The 24,238-nt window shown below is 37.8% G+C and overlaps 1 protein-coding gene across 1 annotated transcript in view; it reads left to right on the top strand.

Annotated features, from left to right (window-relative positions):
• Nucleotides 1-24,169, top strand: part of neto1l (neuropilin (NRP) and tolloid (TLL)-like 1, like) — a gene marked incomplete in the record, with an annotated part of 71,439 nt that extends 47,270 nt beyond the window's left edge. The window contains 5 exon segments of the mRNA XM_062441224.1: nt 3,632-3,714; nt 4,615-4,760; nt 12,618-12,731; nt 14,662-15,286; nt 17,208-24,169. Of these exon segments, the coding sequence (XP_062297208.1) occupies nt 3,632-3,714; nt 4,615-4,760; nt 12,618-12,731; nt 14,662-15,286; nt 17,208-17,295 (1,056 nt within the window).
• Between the last annotated feature and the right edge of the window lie 69 nt (nt 24,170-24,238).

The raw sequence follows: 24,238 nt of genomic DNA, 5'->3' as shown, positions 1-24,238 counted from the left end.
CATGGCAGAAGGAAAACAGTTACAGCCTTTGATACCTTTTAGCCCATCTCATGTGATGAAAATGATGAATGAAACTGAAAGATGAAATGATGATTTATCCAAGATTCATCTTTTACAGTATAAACAGCTGTATGTGGTGGCATGGTGCAAAGGCCACATAATCTTTATTTTGTTTTTTGTTTTTTTAAGTTTCAGTTGCAGCTCTTACATTCTTCAGGCAGCCTTTTCCAGAACCCTCATTTCTTTTTGCACTGCATTGGTGTTGCATTTATTATAGTTACACATGAGAGATAAGCAAGAGAATCCATTATTGTCATCTGCCTTAAAAACAATTACTATTCTCCAGCTTGAACATATATTTAGTGCAATATTGAGGTGGACGCTGTTGACATACCCTCTTTAGAAACAGATTCAAGGTCTGCAGCAACTACAACTTGTCACTGATGTTAATGTAGCTTTTGCAACTAATAAAAATGTGATTGGGAACTTTGATTTATTGTGATGCAAAGCAAAAATCCAGCCGCTACCTTCACTGTACCAACACCGCCAGACAATCATAACACAGTTATGATGGTTGAGGTCTTTAATGATTGTAGGTTCATCGATTTAATCTGCTATTAGCAAGAGATGAAGTCCATTCATAAAACTGAATGTAGGCCTACATTTTATAAGCAACAATTTGGAATTTTAACTCATCTCCCCTTATTGAATTAATTTCATTGGGTTCAGACTGCTAAATTAATTTCATTTTTGTGCTTCGGGTAGAAAACATCATGTGTAATTTGGCTGACGATGGAGTGACTGTGCCAAGAGTCCCTAATTAACATGCTTGTTGGTACTTTTTCCAATTATGTGCCTCTTGAACTCAAATCGAGCAAATTTGGTGAGAGCACCTGACCGTAACCTCAACCTTGATTATAACTTTAACAATTACACATCAAATCAGATGGGTTTGACAGCATGCCAGATGGAATGGAGCCATTTTTATACAGCATCTGTCCATAATGACCACTCTGTTTTTAACGTGTTCTAAACGCAATTGATTGCTGACCCTCATCATTTTAGTGTCACACTATGTGTCTATTCAGTTATTCATTTTAGGTTTCTCAAGTGGCTACACAGCAAAGGAGCAACAGTTTGACACTACTTCCTCTCAGGTCATTGACATAACTGCCCTGTCTTAATGCAAGTTCATTCACCTTGCTGAGACACAAAATGTTAGACACTTTTAGACATAATCTCAATTCAAGACAGTTTATGGTCTCATAAGTGAGTGTCAAGAAATTGCTCATGAATTCAATCATTTCTTTTGTGAAATGCCTAATAAAAATGATCCTTTGAAGTTCATTAATTCTCCTGTACTAGAAGATTTTCAGTTTTATATGGTTACGGAAGCGGAGATCCAAAAGGTCCAATATAATCTCAAACATTCATCTCCTGGTTTCAATAGTGTCCCTGGTAATCTATTGAAATTGGTTCAGGATCTAATACCAAAGCCTTTAACTTACATTTTCAATCTTTCCTGTTGTCCCTGCTGAATTGAAAATATTAAAAATCATTCCAGTATACAAAGATGATGAACCAGCTATTTTGAATCATTACTGACCATTTTCAATTTTACCTTTATAGCAAAAGTGTTGGAATAACTTGTTTTTTAAAGATTGTTGAATTATCTGGATAACATAATATTTTATGTATGCATCAATATGAGTTTAGAGAGAATCACCTTACGTCTGTGGCTGTCGTATTGTTAATGAACTTCTCTGAACTTCATCTCAACCTTTCTTTCTTAAGTCAGGCGTCCTCTGGCTGCTATATTTGTATTGTTCCTTGAACAGAACCAACATTTTCATGTATTCCTTCATATATTGTATTCCCACAATAATTACTTCCACAATTATTTCACTTGAAATAATTATTTCACTTGAAATAATTGTATACTTAGACTTACAGTTTGGTTTAATTACAGAGGTTCAATCATATGGAACGCTCTGCCAACTCATATTTTACAATTAGCACCTGCAGAATTTGAGAAAGCTGTAAAAGATTTATTTCTCTCTCCACAATGTCATCCTTAAGGATGATTTTTGTAAACTACCCACTACTAATTAGTAATTCTTATTTTATTTTAATAACTTTGTGTACTTGTATATATGGATGTCTGCTACTGTGTGCATCTTGTTTTTCCTCTTTTTCTAATTGAGTAAGGTTCTGGCCCCTCTGAGAGTGTTTTTTAGCCTTTCCATCACGTTTTTCTGCTTTTCCTGTGCATATTAATGTGTATATTTTACCTATGTGTAAACAAATACAAAAAAATTAATTTAAGTAAAGCTTTCAATCACATAAAATGCTGCCCTGGAAACCCATGTAATACTGAGACCACAACAGCAGTCCCCACTGACATCTGCTAAGAAAATGTCTTAAGAACCTCTTCCATCTTCCAGCCCTGCCTTAAGGGATTAAGACATTAATGTCAATACAAGCTAAAACACTCCTGGACGAATTAATTTTAGAAAAGGAATATATATCCCATAGACAGCATATGTATGTGCATATATTCATCTTCATATTGTAAAGCCAGCAGTGACACTCAGCAGTATTTCAATCCACTATCATAGCCTGGCAGACAAAAAATGCCCTGTTACTTGTGACAAAGCCAATATAACCAGCAAAGTGGGTGAATATGACACATTTTTATTAGATGGAAGATCATTGACACCAATATGCAACCTCAGGGGAATTGGCTAGCTTGTTTTCCCCCTCCGATCCATTTCACTTGTCATGTTGTTGAAGCCAAGTTGACATTGCGAGGTCCATTATCCAGCTTCATCTGCAGCTTTCGTCTTTGGGCATTTAAAGCGTCACATTTCCCTGTCACAGTTGGGGAGCGGTCCTCTCATTAACCACGATGATGGCGAGTGCTGTGCCCAGCGGACCAGAACCATAGCTGTGATTGGACGATCTCAGCCTGATGAATGAGTGACAGATAATGATGCAGGGCCAATCGGGAAGTGTTAGTTTCACCTAGAATAGCTATTGTGAAGAATCAAGGTGGATATTTCAATCAACAAGGGATTGTTAGGATATTATAATAACCCATATACTGTCATGGTTTGGGTTGTTTGTCATAGATTGAGTTTGAGTTTGATAATTAGTGACTCTTAGGTGTGTCTTTGGTATATACTATTGGCATGTGTTTGGAGTTTTGATCTTGGTTTCAAATGAACTGTAAGTGGATGAGATTTTTTCTCAAAGCTTGTAGCAAAATGTCCAGGGTCTCCTTAAAGTTAAACAAGGTTGTAGGTTTTGTGTAACACTTTATCTAACAGATATGAATAATGAGTCTAAAGCTAACAGACTCTGTATGTCTCCTCATTTGATATGCGTATGTAATGACTTTACACAAGCTACAGTCTGTCAGTCTGATTTCATTACAGGGCCGCTGTATCAGGCACGGGGATAATGAGCAAGATGCACTGGCCCTAATAGGAGGGAGCTGAAATATTTTCTTCTTACCTCTCTCTGCTCTATTTTGGTCATCTCTGTCCTCTGTCATGTCCACATCTTAAGATTTCCTCACTTGACTGACTCTTCTTTTTCACTTTGTGTTTTTACTCTTTGCATTGCACAGATTTACCTGCGTTTTCTCGACTATGAGATGGCCAATTCCAATGAATGCAAGCGCAACTTTGTGGCAGTGTATGACGGTGGCAGGTGTGGAGATTTGACATTTTTAAACAAATCATACAGAAGCTCATTGTTAAATTGTTTTGTCCTTTATATTGTGACCAAGACTTAATCATGTCTTTACATTGAGATGCCAACAATTATTATGCTTAATTATGAGCATGAATTAAATATTTCTTGAAGTTAATACAAGAAATACAGCATTTTAACAGTATAGTTATTTTGCCTTGATCTATTCCTGTCAGCTAGCCTCACATGACATGTTGACACAAGATTACTGACGCAAGAAGAACTATCTTTTTAACTCTCTATTCTAGACAAATTCAAATGATTTACTGTCTTGCAAAGATTTAAATCACGTGCATGTCTACACAGTAAATATTCACCCACAAGCCAGCAAATTAGCTCAGTTTAGCACAAAGACTGGAAATACTGCATATGTCCAAAAAATAGTCCCACACATTTTTACACTTACATTTTTACAAAGATTAAACAAGGCAGATTGTGTCACCTTTTGAACAGAGCTAGCTGTTTCCAGTCTTTATGCTTAGCTAAGCTAACCCTCTGCTGGCCTGTAGCTTCATACTGGAAAGATATTGAATAGAATAGACAGAAAACAACTTTACAGGCAATTTCACTCGCAAAACAATAACTTATTTTCATGTCAAGATAATGAAATATTCAAATCATGATTATTAAATATTTCTTATGTTAAGATAAAGATTATTAACTGTAATATGTTTAAAAACAAAGATGATCTCCTCAACAATATAACTTGAGATATGACAATATTCAGCAGTGATCATGAGATAGCAGGCCTGTAAAATTGCCCGCTGTGGGCTTCTGTTTAAGAGATTATTGAGATGCCTAGCAATTTTCCACTTCGTAATAAAGTGTTGATTCTTATCTTGCCCTGTCTCATCTTAGCTCGGTGGAAGATCTGAAGAGCAAGTTCTGCTCCACTGTGGCCAACGACATCATGCTGGTCTCCACACTGGGTGTCATCCGTATGTGGGCAGACGAAGCCAGCCGGAAAAGTCGCTTCCGCATCCTTTTCACGACGTACCAAGAACGTAAGACACTCATATACACACATACTGTCTGAGAAGCATAATGTTAAGCTTTTTATTGCAACATGACCCACCTACTGAAGGAAACTGATAAGCTTTATTAGTCAGACCACTGCTCCATGACAGCGACATTGACACCAAAATAAAAGAGGGTTTGTCTTTAGTGTGAGCCATTAAAGGTAGATGGAGGCCCAGTGACCACATTTATGGCGAGTTATATCGGGTGCTCCTCATAAGAAAGGTGCTGTCAGAGGTTTCCATTTAGTTTTATGACCATTTAAACAGCAGCAAGCAGGAAACCAAGGAATATGATTTCCATTATAGAGAATATTGCCTGTAGGTGGCTGCGAAGATGACAGTGTTGGTGTATTTCAGCTCAAATGCAGTGCCACCACAGTTGGAGCATCCATACTGGCCGATGCCTTATTGTAAAGGAGAGGAAAGAGAGAAAGGAATATGAGAATAAGCTACAGTGTGTTTGCCTCTACCCATTTTCTTTGAGCCAAACACCTGGGAGAGAGACAAAATACACACAAAAACACACACACACACACACACACACACACACACACACACACACACACACACATATACACAGTCTTCATCTTTCATTCACTGGCTTCCTATTGATGGAGATTGTAGCTTGACAGGGGTTGCAGGGGGCATTCTTTGTACTCGTGAGGTGGATGAGGAGGGTCTGAGGCTTGAGTATACAATATGTCCGAGTCAGTCAGTGTCTTTTAATGCCATAGTTACAAGCACAGAGTTGCACACACCCACCCACACACACACACACACACACACACACACACACACACACACACACACACACACACACAAAACCACACACACAATGAACATTGTATCTGCATTTGAAGAATATCTCAAAGGAAACAGGGTGCGATAAAAATCAGGACAATTAAATGTTAGCAAAACAACTAATTATAACATGATCTACATATAAGAATAACAAGAATAATGCTATATTTAATTAAGTAGTATATATGAATATGTATTTGTGGCTTTACTGGAATTTTAAAGAGGTGTTTTGTTCTTTATTATAAGGAAACTTAATAACACTTCAACTACTATAAGTAACCCTATTTAGCATTTATAAGCAGTATATATTTTATAACATTATGTCTATAGTTGCAAGTCTACATAAAGAAGTGTTTCTTAATAAATTTGTCAACTATAATTCTTAATGTGGTTAACGCTATATAAGTCCTCCAGATGTAATAATATAATATATATCTTCATAGGACAAGATATAATCATGTACCACAAATGTGGTACATTAATAAACACTTTAACATGTCTTTATATGCTTATACCTACATGTTATATATCTAGGTGTAAGCATGTGAAATGTAGGTATAAGTGTGTTATAGACCATTTATTAAATGTTTATATGCAGGGGCTTAAAGCAAAGTGTTACCAAAATCACAATGCTATACTAATGCCACAGTGTGTCATATTGGGATTATAGTTATGGAAGGGATGTACCTTGAATGGGTATTCAAAAGTGTGTTGAATCTGCTTTGCTTTCATGCTGCATGGTTGATTGGATTTAATGAATGTCACAAACTATACTTGCACACATAAGGAATCATCAAACCCTGAAGGACAGTCTGACTTGCTCCTAATATAGCTACAACATGTCAACATGTACACTGGTTGAATGTGTATTATTTTAGTGACAAAATAATTCTGTGGCTACCTTATAAAGAAAAAGTGACAGCAGTAGCTGCGGAGTTGTTTGTGTTGTGTAGTCAGTGTCCCTTTTGTAAGGCCTTTTCACCAAGCAGAGCCAGGATGTGCTGTTGCCGGGGCAACGCTTCTGCCTAAGTCACTCAGGCGATCCCCAGCCAGACCTCAGCCTTTAGAGGAGCATCCACCGCTGCTCAGCAGCACTGCACCAACCCTGTCAACAGCGAATGTACAGGTGTACCAGAGCACTGAAAAGCAGAGGCAGTATAACAAGTAATTCAGTCTAGTGTGCAGCGTTGACTCGCTTCTCTATGCAGATCAACTTGTTTCAAGTATTATATAAAAGTAAAACACAATGCTTTTTCTTTGGTACTAGTGGAATGATGCATCTTATTTAAATATGCATCGTCATTTGTTTAAATAAAAAACAGGGGAAACTGAAGTAGATATGCAGCAGGATAAATTACACTTCCCCTTTTATAAGTAAAACATTTCAAGAATCTAATTCATATGAAATGACCCGTTTTCATGATGACATGTAACGTGATGCAGCATGAATACATTTATGGCAGTGTTTTGACTGATTTTGACTTTACTATGAGTACAAAACACTGAAATATGTTAGGTGTATTTGTTGATTACATAATATAAAACAAATGCGTGATTTAAAAAAGACCATTTGTTGAGGCACAATAGTACAAACAAATATTCAACAATGTTTTGCATTACTGCATGACTGCTCCCCACAAAACCGAAAGGCAAGTAAAGCAATTTAAACATTCTGTAAGGAGAAATCCACTCAAAACAATCATATGACACCTTAAGACTACCTAGATCTGTTAAATTGTGCCAATTTTAGGGATCTGTTGCCAGTATTAATATGAGTAAAGTATGTCCTTCTTATTCCTCTTGACTTCCTGGTGAATTACAGATATTTTTATACTTAACAAACAAAACAAAATGATTTCACACCAGTGTTAATTTCATTTAAGCAAGTTGTGACTAAATATATTCGTCAACTACCTTTTTTTCCATGACTGAGTGGGACGATGACAAGATGGTACCACCATCATTAAACGCTAACTGTGACTAGATCAACATGCAGTATTGTTGACCAAAGTCTCTTTATTTTTGTTAACAATTAAAGTGGAGACAAATATTATGGACTGCTTTTTTTCTAAATTACAATCCACATGTCTTGATTCCTGTGCTGCGTGCACCTTATCAGAACTACACTAGCAAAATGGGCACAGTGAGGATATATAAGGATATATCAACTATTTTACAGAAAGTAAGTTAACAATAATAATGACAACAACAGGGCTTTGGAGAAAGACACGAGCTGATATTTGAGCCCATTTTTGTTACAATTAGGCTGAGAAAAAAAACTGATTGCATTGCTTTGTCAGAAGTGAAGCAATATGACTATAAAATGGCTGGTAATAATAACACAAACCTGAAAAGTCACATTAAAGCCACAAATAAATTGGGGTAGGTTAAAGGTATTCTGTGTAGGATTTTCCTAAAAAAAATTATAGACAAAAATAATCCCTCTCAATCATCACTTATGACCCACTAGAAGTTTGTGGCGGTATATGTTTCTTTTTTTTGCCGTGTTTAGGCTTCAACTATTTTGCAGTGGGTCTGTGTAGCCCCCATTCAATAACAGCACACAAGGACCAGGTTACATCGCTGTCCATGTCTCTCTCCTCTGCTCTGCTCTCTGTCTCTGTGTCATGGATGTATAAAGAGCTTATAGGCAGTTTTGAGTGGTAAGATTACTTTTTTGTTATAACGGGTAACATAACACGTTCGTTTTGCAATTCAAGTATTAAGTTACATAGATACTTTTTCAAATAAGCATCTGTTACTCATGTATGTGGAATGAAAGACAGGAAGCACCTCTCAGCGATGTGAGTCCGTTATTGATATACAACACAGGGTTTTGACAGGATCTCAAAAACACAGCAGCAAATTACAGCTGCAGTCAAGAAATGTAACAGCCACCTCACTCATGGTTAAAACATGATGGGAAATGAGCGCCATCACTAATTATCATATCTCCCTGTTTCTTTTCTTACCACAAAAAAAAGAAAATCCCTGATGCATTGACACTGATTCTTTTCTGTTTATGCAACTATTTGAAATACAGTGACGGCCCTCATTTCACAGTGCTAGATTGGGTAGTTTGTCAAATTTGCTGTACTTTGTTTCAAAATGTAAATATTACTTTTTGTGTTTTGTAATGTGTCTATTCAGAACATGTTAGTAATTGTCATTTTTGCTCTTGTTTATAGTTTTAACTATGATTGAGTAGGCTGTTACATTTCTGACCACAGCTGTATTTCCAACTGTGTTTTTGAGGTCCTGTCCCCTGTGTTGTATGTCAATAAGGGTTGACATTGCTGCCAACAGACACTTGTCTCTCATTTTGCGCCAAATAGAGTTTTTATTTTTGGTAATGCAAAAGTACTCTTATGTGTTACTTTTCTCAGTAAGTAATGTTTTGTTCCATAAGGTTATGCTGTAATGTAATACATTCTTTTTTTAAAGTAACGTTACACAGCCATTCTTATAGGGTAGTTTTTACAATAAGTGCTCCCTAGCTACAGCAGCTCCTTTATATGTTTGTTCACAGCTGCTAGTTCCCAGTGGTATCAGCAGCTTTTAGAGAACCATTCGCAGCTGCTGACTCCCAGCGAGATGCTCCAATGGGGAGTGCAATGTTCCCAAACGCAAACACCCACCGTTATCGTCTGTGCAGTGTTCACACCTGCTCATACTACTGATCCTGCTCGGTTTTCAGGCTTAGGGACACACACACACACAGACACAAACAGTCCTCTGCAAAACTACAGTGTAAGATTACGAATGTGTAAAGTATAAGAAAGTAAAACCTTTCCCCAAAAAGCAATTATGTCTTAGGTGATAAATGTGCCTGTGTGACACCTCAGCTGTCAGCATTGTTACGCCTCATCAACAGATTCCCGTCTCTGGGGTTGCAGATGGAAATTTGCTCCAGCTTCACTACACACATCACTTCTTGTTTCTTGTAAATCTTCTTTACTGTATGCATGAAAGCATTTGAGAACAAGACAGTATGCTAATTCATGAAAACATATGGATCTTTGCTACATCTTAGATCAGATTATATCATCTCTGAGCACTTGTTATCTCGGTTGCTTTGGGATTAAGAAGAATACTTTACAGATATTAGACTGCAGCAAAGGATGGATCGGGGGGGGGGGTGGTTGTGATATGGGCGGGGGGTTGGATAGGCTCTTGCAATATTCAGGGTTTGGAGAAATTCCACTGATAGGGATTTACTAGCATGGTCCCAAAAGTAGTAAATGCAATCCACTTAATTTGCTGACAAAGCCCAATGACTTTGCTGAGTGTCTTTACAGTGTATACTATATCATCCAAAGCAACACTTATATATGTTAACAGGTCATAATCATTATAGACAATGATAGCAGGAAAATAAAAAATATAGTGTTAAAAAATATCAAAAATTAACTTTATGGATTAAAATTTGACTTTTGAAAAAATATAATGATTTCAAAACGAAAACAATCAAAGACATACTAGGTGAAATTGGGATGAAAAGCAACCTCATCTTTTCTGAGAATAGCCTAACTACACTTTTAAAGAACCAAAACACAACTCTGTGATCATTGTGTGATTTTTCAAAAGCCATGATAACCATGTGTTGCTTCCAGCGCCTCGCTACAGAAACCTCTTTACTCCTGGAGCCCCCTCTGCAGAGACACCTAGACTATTTTCATCAGCCACTCATTTAAGAGTTAATTTATGCCTCCGGCAGTGACTAGGAACGTTTATGTGTGGGCTAAAGGGCACTTTTATTACAGAATGTCTTGAAATTAATTTCGCAGGAGATTAGTGTGGATCGCGCTCTGGTCTCGCCCTGTGGTGTGTGCATGAGAGAGGAGGATTCAGCAGCTAAATGAGAGGGGTTGGGCTCCCTCTGGTGGTTATTAGCAACAACAAAAAAGGAGTGTGGCATATGCAATACAGTATAAAAGAAAAGGAGAAACAGAAGAGCACCAGAACACACACAGAGAGCCAATATGACTCAGGAAATACTGGCAAAGGCTCAGACAGGGTGGGATACAGAACGAAATAGAGATAAGTCACTCTAATTTGGTGTGTTATTATTCACTTGGGATGAGTGCTGGGATGAAAACAACCATACATCACAGTTGTAACACTGTCAAATAGTCTCCAGCTCTGCCACACCACTGGCAAGCTGCTTTAGTACCCAGTGCCAGTGCTGTGTCTATGTGTGTGTGTGTGTGTGTGTGTGTGTGTGTGTGTGTGTGTGTGTGTGTGTGTGTGTGTGTGTGTATGTGTGTGTGTGTGTGTGTGTGTGTGTGTGTGTGTGTGTGTGTGTGTGTGTGTGTGTGTGTGTGTGTGTGTGTGTTTGTGTGTGTACCTATGGGTGTGTGAGAGGAGGGAGAGTCTTAGATAAAGAGAGAGAATGAGAAACAGAAGGGAAGGATGTCTTCTCCACTACCTAACAGAGTCATCCATTATGTTTACACCTTAGTGGCAAAAATAAGTAACTTTTGGAACATTCTGACACTTTCACCCTCCACTACTTTGCCACAGGGCCATGTGTCAAATGGATAGTATGTATTTTATGCAATATATTGGTTTCAATTTGTCAATTAGTTGTGTCATTTAAAAAGGTTTGTGTTAGATCCAGTAGGTTATTCCAGTATGCATTAACAGAGCATAAGAGGGTTTTTTTCATGATTGAGGCAGTAATTGTTGAGGATAGATTACAGAGGAGGATAAGCCTCTTGCAGTAGTATATATAGACTATCGAATAGAGAATCCCTTTGAAACTTGTTCCCCAAGGCAACAACAACAACAACAACAATAACAACAGTACATCATTCAACCATAGCTGAAGCACAACACTGTTTATCCGGTGCGGATAACACATGAATGAAGTCCCCTGTCTCATACTGCAATACAGAATGTGCGTGTAAAAAAAATAGCATCTGCCCTCAAATATAATCCCAGAACTGTTTTATAAATCTTTTTTTTTCTTAAACTAATTAAAATAACACTCAAACAAACAAAAACATTTAAAAACGTACAGGCTTGCTTCTTTATTCTGCTTGTAAAACTATGATTGCCTCATTGAATAATACACACAAAATTGCCCATTGATTAGCCTAATTACTGACCCCTGCTATATACAATACATTAAACAAGAGAAACTCCTTTGGCTTGTGCTTTGCTCGCTATAACACTGCTCTACTGTGACTGACAGTGTGAGGCAATATATTGGCCAATCAGCTGTTTTTTGCATTAGTATAATTAGGTGTTGAGAGCAAGGGCACCTTGGCTTTTAAATTATGTAGTTATAAGATGATGAAGCCTGTAACATTATCACACTGATTTTATGAGCATGTCTTGCTGAAGGGTGGCTATGCCCTCACACTGTAGTCATAGAAAGACGGAGACATGGGATGGCAGTGTTATATCTCACAGGCCACGCTGGGAGGGCAGGTGTCGTGACGCATCATGTGTTTGAAGACATGCTTGTGTTTTGTTGCATAGTTCAGATGTGTGTTGACAAGAGCTGTGCCCCATAGATAAATAAACAGCATATTGCATGTAGACAAAGGATTTGTTTTGGATTTGTTATGTGTGCGGATGATTGTGAAATGTCATGGCAGTCTCTCTAGACACCACACACGCACACATATCCACATATACAGTACACGCACATTGTGAGAAATTCATTCATACCCACAAGTTGTCTCTGCAAATGTTTGAAGAGGAGGATGAGGATGAAAATTCATGAAGAACAGATGGGTTCAGGGGAAACAGGTCTGATTTGAGTAATGCACATCCAAATTTATTTCCTCCAGGTCTGGCACACTGGAACGTCCCTTCAGCTATACTTCAAATACTGATTTGTGCTGTTGCATATATAAGTTTCCTCCAGATTTGCTGTCGTTAATGATGGGAAATCCACTGCAGAAAAGTAGTTTAGATTTTTACTCAACTGTGAGCAAGTAAAGGAGAATGTTACAGTCAAGGGAAGGTGCCACATATAGTAGACATATGTAATCTTTCAGTGTGATAACTATTGTGTTAAATCTTTTTCAGCTCCATGTGATGCAGATGCCTTCTTCTGTCACAGTAACATGTGCATAAACAACACACTTGTGTGTAATGGCATGCAGAACTGTGTCTACCCCTGGGACGAGAACCAATGTAAAGGTGAGATGTTACATTCTCCTACTGATGCATCATTTGTAGTTTTAAAAGTGAATTTCAGCTCCATGGGGAGAGACAGAGAAAGCAGCTGAGTTTGAACTTGGGTGAGCTGGAAAATTAGTGTACTTCGGTATGATAGTAAGAGTTGCTGAATAACCACAAAGCCCCACTGGGATACAGAAATTGAATGAACTGCAATACAAAGACCCACACACTAGAATCAAAGCCCCCTTTAATTCCCTATTAATTTTATTATTACTAACCATGCACCCAAGCGACCACATCATAGTGATCATTTTTGTTCAGTTTTTTGTTTCTTTTTTAATATAAAGAGTAACTCAATACTGCCTGAAAATCATGATTTTTACTGACTTTAAAGGGTTAACCATCTCACTTTGCTGCAGTGATGTACAGTTGTACTCCAGGACCCTGTGACATCACTGTTGGATGTGATTATAGATGTAACAGAGCACACTTTTGACAGCATTTAACCACACCCATCAGTGATGCTGGATGTGGTTAGAGGTAAAGCAGGGTTGAAACCTTCACAATCTGAATACACCCTCTAACTGATCCTGGTCTTGGTTGAAGTTGATTTCCAAGAGCTGGTCTCTCATTCTCTTTGTTTTTGTTTTTGTTGCCCTTTTTAAACCACGTTGCTATGCCTCAAGGTAAGCAAGATCCAGTGATACTTTAAATTTCTTAATTTCCACTGTAGTTCAATTATCCACTCCTTTGATCTATACATTGATCCCCAGTGTCTTAATACTGGCAGCTTCATAATTTATTTACTTCTCTGACTGAGATTTCCTTATTGCAGCATGCTTGTATATGATGTCATTCCAATAATTGACTAAGATGTGTGAAGATCCGGGGAATAAGCCTTTTTTTTTTACTGTGTTATATTGGCAATTAATTTGTCTCCTATTACTTGACCTGTTATGACCAATCACAGCGTTAAAAGTATGTAAGATGAGATCTATCACTGCTCTGAACTCTCATCAATAAATATGATGAGTATTTGATGACCATTACAGTGCTGTGCCTGTCTTTCAGTTGTGTTGTAGTTTGTTTTTCCTCCCCCTAGATCAGATTGAAATGTTGTACAGAGAGTTTTGTTTAGTCTGCATGTGTACAGTAACTCTCTCAAGCTTTAAGTAGAGCCAATGACGAATTGCATCAATTAAATAAATCCTGCATGGCCTATTCCTCACTCAGACTCAGATACCTTTCCACCCTACAGTCTGAGTTTGAAATTGTGCAGAACTCAGCAAGAGAAGGCCATGTTTCTCATCTTGTTACTCTGTCTTCTGCCTACTCTCCGCTCTAGTAATACATAGGGCCACCACAGTGCCCACATTTGTCCTCATTAGTGGTAAAATGTCAAGTTTTATTCCTGTCTCCTTTATGCCTCTGAATGTAACCATTTACTGTCACTGAAGCCTAGTGTGCTGTGCTACAAGTTCATCCAGCATTTAAATGTCAGAGATCTCCCCACAGATTGATTCTCTACACACTGGTAGTCTCCGCTGCTCTCTGGTTTCCTATGTGATAAATAGACAGTAGTTGTAACCCAGTGAGACCTTTATGTCTGTCTGTTTGATAGCTCATGAAAGTCGTGGCTCTAATCTTGGTCCATGATAGAATATATCTTTACACATGAGCTATGTTTTTTTTCCTTCTTTTTGCCTTCTTTACCTCTCTCCTTGTTTCCTCTTGGCCTCTCTGTCTAATAAAGGCAAAAAAGCCCAAAAAATAATATTTAAAAAAGAAAATTAACTGGGAATACAGTTAATGTTCAAAGTTCTATAGTTTATTTTCAAATGTTTTTTCTTTCCTTATAATTATCTTCACAAGCTTCCATGACATTGCACAAGGCCAAGTAAGTTATATTCTTATAAACATTTACTTTCTGTCTCCCTGCCCTGTACAGAGAAGAGGAAAGCTAACATCCTGGACAACCTGAACAACACAAACGGAACCATAATTGGTGTCACTTGTTGCATCGTCTTCATCCTCCTCATCGTATCCATCATTGTGCAGATCAAGCAGCCACGTAAAAAGTACATCCTGCGGCGTGAGGACTTTGACCCCACCATGTTTCAAGAGGTCTTTGAACCGCCTCACTATGAGCTGTGTACTTTACGGAGTGCCACCGCAGCAGCAGCCTCAGCAGACTTAGTCGACCTGGCAGAAGACTTTGAGAACTACCACGCCCTTCGTCGTGCCTCCTCACGCTGCGTCCATGATCACCACTGTGGTTCAACCTCCAACCCCGGCTCAGCCCACATATCCCAGCTGTCACTCAGTGGACGAGGAAGCCGTGGAAACTTGAGTGCTCGTGATGCAGCGGCCGCCACTCTGCTCACAGACCTTCCACAGCCGCCTATGGCAGTGCGGCCCTTGCTGCCATCCACAGGAAACCGCAGGAGCATTTTGGTCATGAAGCACAGCTACTCACAAGAGGCAGCGGACAATGGATGTGACCTGGATGACGACCTGGAAGAAGTTCCCACCACCAGCCACCGGCTTTCACGCCACGAGAAGGCAGTACAGCGGTCAGTATCCATAGATTTCTGATGAGACAAGAGCAACAACCCTAGAGTTAACTGTGGGGATGTTTGAAATGTGTGTGGGATGTTTACATTATATTTTTGTTAACCTCTTATTTTAGCTTTGTTCTCCCTCTTCCTCTCATTATTTTCAAGATTATGAAGCTTCTATTTTGCTTTGATCCTTGTTCTTTCTCTTCTTTCTATCATTAAAACCTTTTTTTTTCAAATTTTCACAAAGGGCTAAATTATGATAGACAAATTAGCCCCCTATTGCATGCTTATCCTTGAATATGTAAATTAGCCCACTGCTAGCTTCCCTCAAATGATGATTTATAGCATACATCTAAGACTTTGCTGTACATTGGGGTTTGTCAGATCTCTTTAAGCAAATACAGACCTCATTTTAGATATTAATTCTGTACTCAGACTGATTTTGACTGTTAACACAAGGGCTTTGAATCGGTGCCTGATATTTATAGAAACGATTTACGTCATTGACATGAATGCAAATTAAATCATAATCATAAAATATGCATTTGTATTCCTACATGAAAATACATGACTTATATTCGATATAGCTCAATATTTAGAACAAGATTTTCTATGACAAAATAAGTATTTTACTGTGTACTTGGACCATGACTACTTGAAAAGTAGTTGTTTATGTTTACAAAAACACAATATGAAGTTAACAGAATACATTTTTGGAAGAAAAAAATACTGCAACTTTCTCATGCATGCACTTTTTATGTGCTCTTTCCAGAGTGTTCTTGACTGTTTATTAATTTTCTATAAATCTGCATGCAGGGCTCTTAGAGATTAGCACATAACTAATGACATGTGTTGCTGTTATGTAGCACATTATGCATTTTAACCTCTCTATGCAAAAATAATTTGATATTAAATGAAAGAGCCATGACATTTCAGGTTCTGCCTCATTGGCTCTTTGAGCAAACATGAATCAGAGTACAACACAACTAGGGTCTAAGAGACAATCTCAAGGTAAGCACCCTTATCCAACAATCAACATCTTTATATGTTATTGTGTAGTCATCATTTGCCCAGTCAGTATATACTTTTATGTAAATTATTTTTTCCTTTTCTGTGATTTTTGCGCGGGTTTATATTTTATTTATTTTTATGTTTTTTAATTGTTCATTTTCACCAAGATGGTTTTCCTGCTTGCAGCCATCTTGTCCTCCTAGAGAGTTTGTTTGAAGTCTCTGTGATGCTCAAGTTTACTGTATGTCCTATTTTCCAGAGGACATACATTGTATTACTCAGTGGATATTCATTGGCATGGACTTTTTTGATCATCTTAAGTTGAAGCTGTTATCAGTTAATATGTCTAACCTTTCACTTTTCTCCGAGTAGGCCTACAGCAAAAAATTACATCATTAATGTAAAGAAAAAAATTGAAAGCAGACACAATCCCTGATGTTTTCATTACATAACATCAGTGGGATGTTTGCATTAAACCAACATATTAAAGATAGCACACTGGGATAATTTAAATATCCTATTGTCTCTTTGAACGTTTACATAATTTCTCTGTAGTTTTGCATGTTTTATGTCTCTTGTAGTGTTTGATTTTGTGTTTGGTTAATTGTGAAGCATAGTATTTACTGGGTGTAACATTTCATGTGTATGCTCCACGATACTGCTGTTATGAGGCACTAAGCCCAATATAATATATTCATGTAACAAATTAGATGCATAAATTGGAGATGTTCATGAAAAAGTTTGATTTAGTAGGAACACAAATCAGAGCAACAGCTTGAATATAATGGAGCAGTCACATAAAGTGTTACCTATTGTTTTGTCATTTAGTGTGAAAAATGTGCTGTCCTGTTGTGTGTATGTATGTGTGTGTGTGTGTGTCTGCTTATGTTCTACATTATGTTGCATTGTCTCCATCATGTAGACTTCTTGAGAATAGTGCAATCCTGGATCAATACGAACGGGCGTCACTGACATATGAAAAAGCGGAGCGGGGATTTACACCAGCATGATGCTGCTGATGATGATGATGATGAAGGGACACTTTGACGAAAAGGATATTAAAAATGTATTCATGTGCAAAGATGAACACAAAGGACTAGATGAAAATACTCCAGCTGTAATGCTGTGAATGGGGGGAGTTTTGAAAATCTGTACGTACTGTAGTCAATCCAGATTTTTTTTGTCTCAGTGGAAAGATGTAGAACTTTAGATGAAAATGCTTATTGAATTGAATTTGGGACGTTAGAAACTTTGTCATTGTCATGGATTCCTCACTGATAACAAAATTAATGTGATCAAACATTTTCAAATTACTTTTTAAGCATGCATTTTTCAAATTGGTAGCATACATATTATGATTTTACTAGCAAATTATAGATGCTTGCAGTTTGTCAAATTTAGGAAAATAATTTGGTTTATTATTGAAAATTGGAATTTAACTCAATCTAATTACTAACACACTGCAATTTAATATTGTTGAAATAACCAAAGGCAATTTAATTTGAATAACATTACAAAGCCCAACTGTATGGCTTATGCATGCTTCTTTTATATTCATTAAAACATTAACATACTAACATTACAATATGAAACCCCCTCATCTACTAATAGTCATATGGACATAAGAAATGAGAAAAAAGCATATTTGAAATTAATTAATTGCATTGCATGCTGTTGCTTAGCTAAATTGTTAGGTAAAGAGCTCAGCTACATTTCCACCATTTTCATTTTACCACAGACTAACTTTTTAACAGGCATCTTTCTTTGAAAAATAGTAATTTTTTGTCAAACATCTTTACTTCAAGTCTGTTTGTCTTCTAACTGTCTTCTACCATAGGAGCTTAATATCTTTGTATTAAATCAGATTTTTCTACTAGGTCAAATTGAAAGAATGATTTTTAACGTTATTCAAATTATCTTTCAGGGCTGATTTTAGTGATGCTTTGTAAAATAAATAACAATAAAGCTTCACCTTTTTTCTTTGATTTATTGGTTTTTGGTCAGCAGTGTCTCTGTCCATTAAGTGTTTCATTAAACTGTCAGCACATACCATCCATGTCTCACAATCATATATTTTTTAGATGTCTGTTTATTGTGGTTGACTTGCTTTAAAGGAAGACCAGACCTAAATTGAATTGTAAGTGCAAGACATTTGTTTCGCCAATCAGGAAGATACAATGAGTTCCTGACAGTTTAGATAATCACAGATATCGGACAGACAAGTTCATTCACATCTTGTGTTTGTCTTGATGAGATTAACCCCTTATGGTACTGCAGAAGGGAATAATTAGCCTCATACACTAATAACACTCAATGTTACGAGGCTGGTTTTGGAATTAAAACTGAAAAACAGGCGGCATCATGTGGAGAGTGGGAAGAGAGGATCAGCTGTGAGCACAATGACATAAACACGTTTTTCTCTTAATCTCTGTTTTTTTTTCTCATTAAAATTTGCTATATTGGCATGAATGTCACGACAGCAATATTGTCAAAACATCATTAACATAACATTAAGACTGATATATACAGTACATCCTATTCGTGTGTGTGTGTGTGTGTGTGTGTGTGTGTGTGTGTGTGTGTGTGTGTGTGTGTGTGTGTGTGTGTGTGTGCGCTTGTGTGTCTCACTCACTGTCCCTCAGGTTGTGCCATAGTGGTACATATTGTTGAGCAAGACATGCTCTGTCTCCTACTCCTAGGAGTATTTTAATTTTGAGAGGTCATTAAGCTCTTAAATTAAAGAGTTGAACTTGTTAGAGTAAATGTACCTTATTTCATTGAACATTTGTAGGTAAGAAGTGCATCTCTGTCTCAACCTGACCTGTCAAACAGTGACTACATACTTTGTTTTCTTTTGGTTTCCATGATTTTTGGTGCCATCTTGATTTGATTGCTAGTTTGTGGTCACTGAGCCTGTACTTGGTTAGGATCTGTTTCTGCTTTCTATCTCTGACAGTAGAGCAATATTCTGCCAATTCATTCATCTCTTTTAGGACCACATAACACTCCAGATAGGTTTAATTACATTGTGCTATAATTTGGTTTACTCTGGTAGGTGTTTGTAAAGCAGTGTTATTGGTTTTTTTTGGTAAACTGGTATTTGTTCTCCTGACATCTGGGGTGTTTTTGAAAATCATGACATTAGTTTTCTTCATATTTACCTCCATGGCCTAATTTTGACAGAACTTTTCTACAGTTTCCAGCTCTTGCTGTAGTCCTTGTTTAGTAGCAAACAGTAGAACAAGGTCATCAGCATAAAACAGATACTTCACCTCTCTATCTTGGAGGGAGAGGTCAGGAAGGGGCTTTATATACACATTAAATAACTTAAATTACAACCCTGAGGAACACCTTTTCTCTGAAGAGTTCAGTTTGTTTGTCTTCAATTTTAACATCACACTTATTTTCCAAACACATTGATTTAACCAGATGATACATTTCCCCCCCTAAACCACAATGGATGCTTGTTTAAAATCAATAAAACAAGTTAATATCTTACCATGTTTTGTTTGGCGTACAAGTTTGTTAAAGTGTGAAGTGTATATACAGAGTTGGTGGTGCAGTATTTTGGGAGGAAGCCAATTTCATTCTTATTCAATATGGAGTGTCTGTGAGGTCAATTCTTTCCAAGTAATCAAGAAATAAAGGGGATTTTGGTTTTCTCTTAATTGTTTCTTCTAATGTTACATACAGATTTTCAAAATGTGCTCTCCAGGTGTCACTATTTTTGATGAGTAATGCTTGCAATTGCTTTGTGTTTAAATTGTTCCCACTATCCCAGATTGGTTTTGATTAATTGATTAATTGATTTGATTTCATGTGGGTATAATTCAGTTTTTTGTTCCTAATTGCACCTTTACATTTGCTTAAAATTAAGAGTTGTTTGGTTGGCAATATTTTTCATTTGCTATTTTTCTCAGGTCTTTCCTAATGGACTTGCATTCTTGATCAAATCATTTGTCAGCGTTTTTGTTTTATAAAGTCAGCTTTAATAGCTGCCTTATAAAAAAATATTCTAATGTTGCCAGAGGCCTTGTTTACATCTCTAGTAATGGCATATTGAGTTTGGTCATATATTAATTAATATGTAATTTAGATAGAGAGAGTTCAAGGCCACAATGAATTTGTCTCCACTGTAGGATTTAATTAATAGTACAGTTTACTGGGTTCCCTATTTGTGTCACTCATTCAACCTGAAAGTTTAAAGAACACATTCGTTTAGTTGTGGTCAGAAAGGAGAGATTGCTGTCTGACATTGAGTGAACTGATAGTAGAGCGATCCATGCCAGCGATTGCACACTTTTACTACACTAGAGCCAAGAGCTAAGGAGTGTGTGAATCTCCCTAAAGAATCGCCTCTGAACCTACAATTAACTGTGTACAGGCCTAAGGCCCAACAGAGATGCACTACCTCCTTGCCATTTTGATTTATTTCTTGTAAAGGCCATGACTTCATTATATCCTGGAGGACAGTGAGTGAGCAGATCATTTTGACACCATATTTCTGTCAACACAATTAAATCAGAGAGTGAGGAGTAGAGAACCTGACTATTCCAACAGCTGATATGAAATGAACAGATTAAAAACAAAGTGAGCAATCACAATGAACTTATATATTGAAACAAATATGAAAAAACCTACAGCATTTACTTGTGCTTACTTACATTCCATGACATGTATAATTTTCACTAATACTACTACTGTATTGGCTACTACTATTGCTATTATTACTACTACTAATTAATAATACATTTTGATGTTCTGTTATTAAAGTAGGAAGGTGTGGGAAGGAATATGTACATCTTAGCTTAACAGAAGTTGGAAGCACAGGGTGTGCAGAATCTCCCTGATAGCAGATGGAGGAACTGTGGCAGTAGGTTGGGCTACAACTGCGGCATAGCTCCGCTGTTGTGGGTGGGGAGAAGGTCATGGGGCTATTGCTGCTGCATATTTCTGATGCTGATGCTGTAAATGGGGTTGGTAGGCACAGGCTGAGGAAGGGAAAAGTAGCCTCCTCTGGTTGTGCTTCGCAGTGGTGAGTGGTAGGTGCATGGGGAATGGGAGATCCAGGCTGGACTATTGTGTCTCCTCACAGTAGGGGGGGTTCTCCTGGGATGGAGCTCTGGGATGGCCTCTTAGAAGAGGAGGGTGTGGAAGGAATCCTCACCATCTCTCTGTGTAGATGGAGTCCATCATAGAGGTCCCAGGTGCCAATGGTTGGGTGGAGGGCCGGTTGGACATTGGGTAAGGTGGCACATCCTCTTCTAATCATCATATTAATATCATGGATGACATGAGGTGGGATGTGTGTCCTAGGTAGCAGGGTGGAGGTCAAAATGCAGGTGTCAGGGAACTCCCTACTGGCCTGCCTCAACAGTGTCATTAAGGAGGCTGTGCAGGTCATTTGCTCCTAGGGTGCGTTACCAGGCATTGAGGGCACCTGATGGTCTCCTTTTTCAACAGCTTCATTGCTTGGCCTGTGGTACTGCAGCATTTAGACAGCTTTTTTTTAACAGGAAAAAACTTGTTTGTTTCCAAGAATTTTCCGTTAGAGTCAGCCAGCAGGACCTCTTGTGGGGCTTGCTCTTGAGGCTGAGTGGAGTGAAGCTGGGATGGGCAAAGCTGACCGTTGGCAGCCAGTTGTGTGGATGTATCAGGAGATGCCAGGGTGTCTGTTGGGCTGCGTACAGAATGGAGAGGGTGGAACAGAGACAAGGTAGGGTTTTAAGACACTAGCAGGGAGTGTCTGTGTACTAGTCACTGTGGGGACTGATGGAAGTTGGTCTGTCAGACATTTGACTTGCCCATTGAAGCTAATTCCTCTCTTCCTAGCATCCTCTTTCACTTTGGCTAACTGAGCATGGAGTATACTGTTCTTCTATTTGAGTGCCTAGACCAGGAATGTCCAAACTATTTCATAAAGGGCCGCCAGCAGATTTTTGTTCCAACCAATCAAGAGCACATGATTTGACCAATCAGCTGTCTGAAGACTGAGATCAGTTGATTTTAATTATGTGCTCCTGCTTGGTTGGAATGAAAACCTACAGCCACATGGCTCTTTATGGAGTAGTTTGGACATTCCTGGCCTAGACCCCCTCCTCAGATGCCAAGATATGGTTGTCCCTCTTGATCTGCTGGAGCTCCTCTTTAAGCTGCTGCAGAATGTTGTCTTTGCGGTCAGATAGCCTGACTTGGGTTGGCTCTTTAATTCAGCTGCAGCAGGGCCATACTCTCCTTCAGCTGGTTGGCAGAGCTGACAGGTGTGGGAAGGGTAGAGATGGACAAGGTAATAAATGATAATTGTGACCACTTTGCTAGCTTTTGTTGCCTACAAACATTGGCAAAACATACAGTTTGCCAGCTATATTAATATTACTAACAAGGAACCTTTAATTAATTCTTCTTGTCTTCATAAAATAAAAATAAAACATCTTCTGTCCTTTGGTGCAGTTTCTCTTTTGGTAGCAGTGGCAGGTAGCAGGTAGCAGGTAGCAGTTGAGAGCTAGCTAGTTGTTTTGATTTTTTTTTAAATAAAAAAATCCTCTTCTGTTTTAGCTAAGTAATGCTGTGAGCTCTTCTGAGTCCTTTCAGAAGATTATCTGAAGGTCATTTTGCAAAATGTCTCTCTTTTCATTAGCTCATTTTTGGTGCAGCTATTCTTCTGGAATTATCTTGTCCAAGTATTTTCTCCTTACTGTGTGAATTGCAATGTGTCTGCCATCTATGTGTACATTATTTATTCTGTATTCAATGCCCTATATGTATTATTTACATTCATACTCTCCTCACTTTTACCTCCACATTCACACAATCCATACGCAGACCCATAATCATGTAGATTTTGAATAAAATACTTTTCTTTTCTAAAGACACATTGTGCAGACATCTGTGAGTTGTCGCCATGTTCTTCAACTGTGTGAACACTTCCATAAGTATAAAAAATGTCCGATACAATACACACATGCACACTCCTCTCTTTCACTCTTTCCGTCTGTTTTGTTTTTCGCTTTCTCTCTCACAAACTCATCTGCCAGTAAATAGATGGAGGCAGACACCTCAGTAATTAAGTAAGTCTGAACCAATTCAATCACAAGCAGCCCAGGCAGCAGATGAAAAAGTTATAGGGCCTAGAACAGACTAAAAGTAATAGTGTTTTCATTTCTCTACAGATACATCAGACAGATGCATCATTCCTCTGCATCTTGCCAAGTTTGACAGCATTCGGAGCTAAGGTTTCTCTCCCTTGTGCATCTTGAGTGAACTGTTGCACTGAGCAACTTTTACCAGTGTAGAGTGTTGTGATGAGAAACATTTTTTCAAAAAAGTTTGTGGTGTATGCATCAAGTTTCTTTCTTTGCTTTGGACTGCAGAGGTGCATTTTCCCTACCTGTGCTCCACACCTGGCAAGGATTGACGAGCCATGGAAAACTGATAATTTCAGATATGGGACTGGAACTTTTTTGTTTGTTTGTTTTTAAAAATAGAATACCTTTAATGTAAAGCTGTTCATGGAGGAAAAAAAACAATCAGGTTTTTTAAAATAATTTTCATGTAACCACAAAGATATGAGATTCCATATTTCAGCTGCAGAAATCACATATTTCTTTTTATTGATGTCTTTACAGTAGATTATCAGGTTGTTTTATATCTAAATGATTGCTGAAAGTCCTGTTGAGATAACAAAATAACAGGATTTTGTGAAATGAAATGACATTAAGTTTCATAAATGGGTGCATACATGAATCTACTGACCCATCAACTAACCTTTATTTATATGTCTGAGCATTATTATTTGTTTATCTGCCTTTCTCTTTGTCAAATTTCATTGCATTGTGGGTTTTTTTATCCATTTGCATATAACACATTAAGAAAATGCTGGACAGAATGTTTTCAATAAACGAATGTTTACTGATTTTATTGTGATGTTTTATTGTGTCAGTCATGGCAAATTTT

Source organism: Scomber scombrus, chromosome 20 (assembly GCF_963691925.1).
Source record: "Scomber scombrus chromosome 20, fScoSco1.1, whole genome shotgun sequence".
In the NCBI taxonomy this organism is placed as follows: Eukaryota; Metazoa; Chordata; class Actinopteri; order Scombriformes; family Scombridae; genus Scomber; species Scomber scombrus.
Note: the sequence above shows the minus strand (reverse complement) of the source record. Positions and strands in the feature narration are given on the sequence as shown.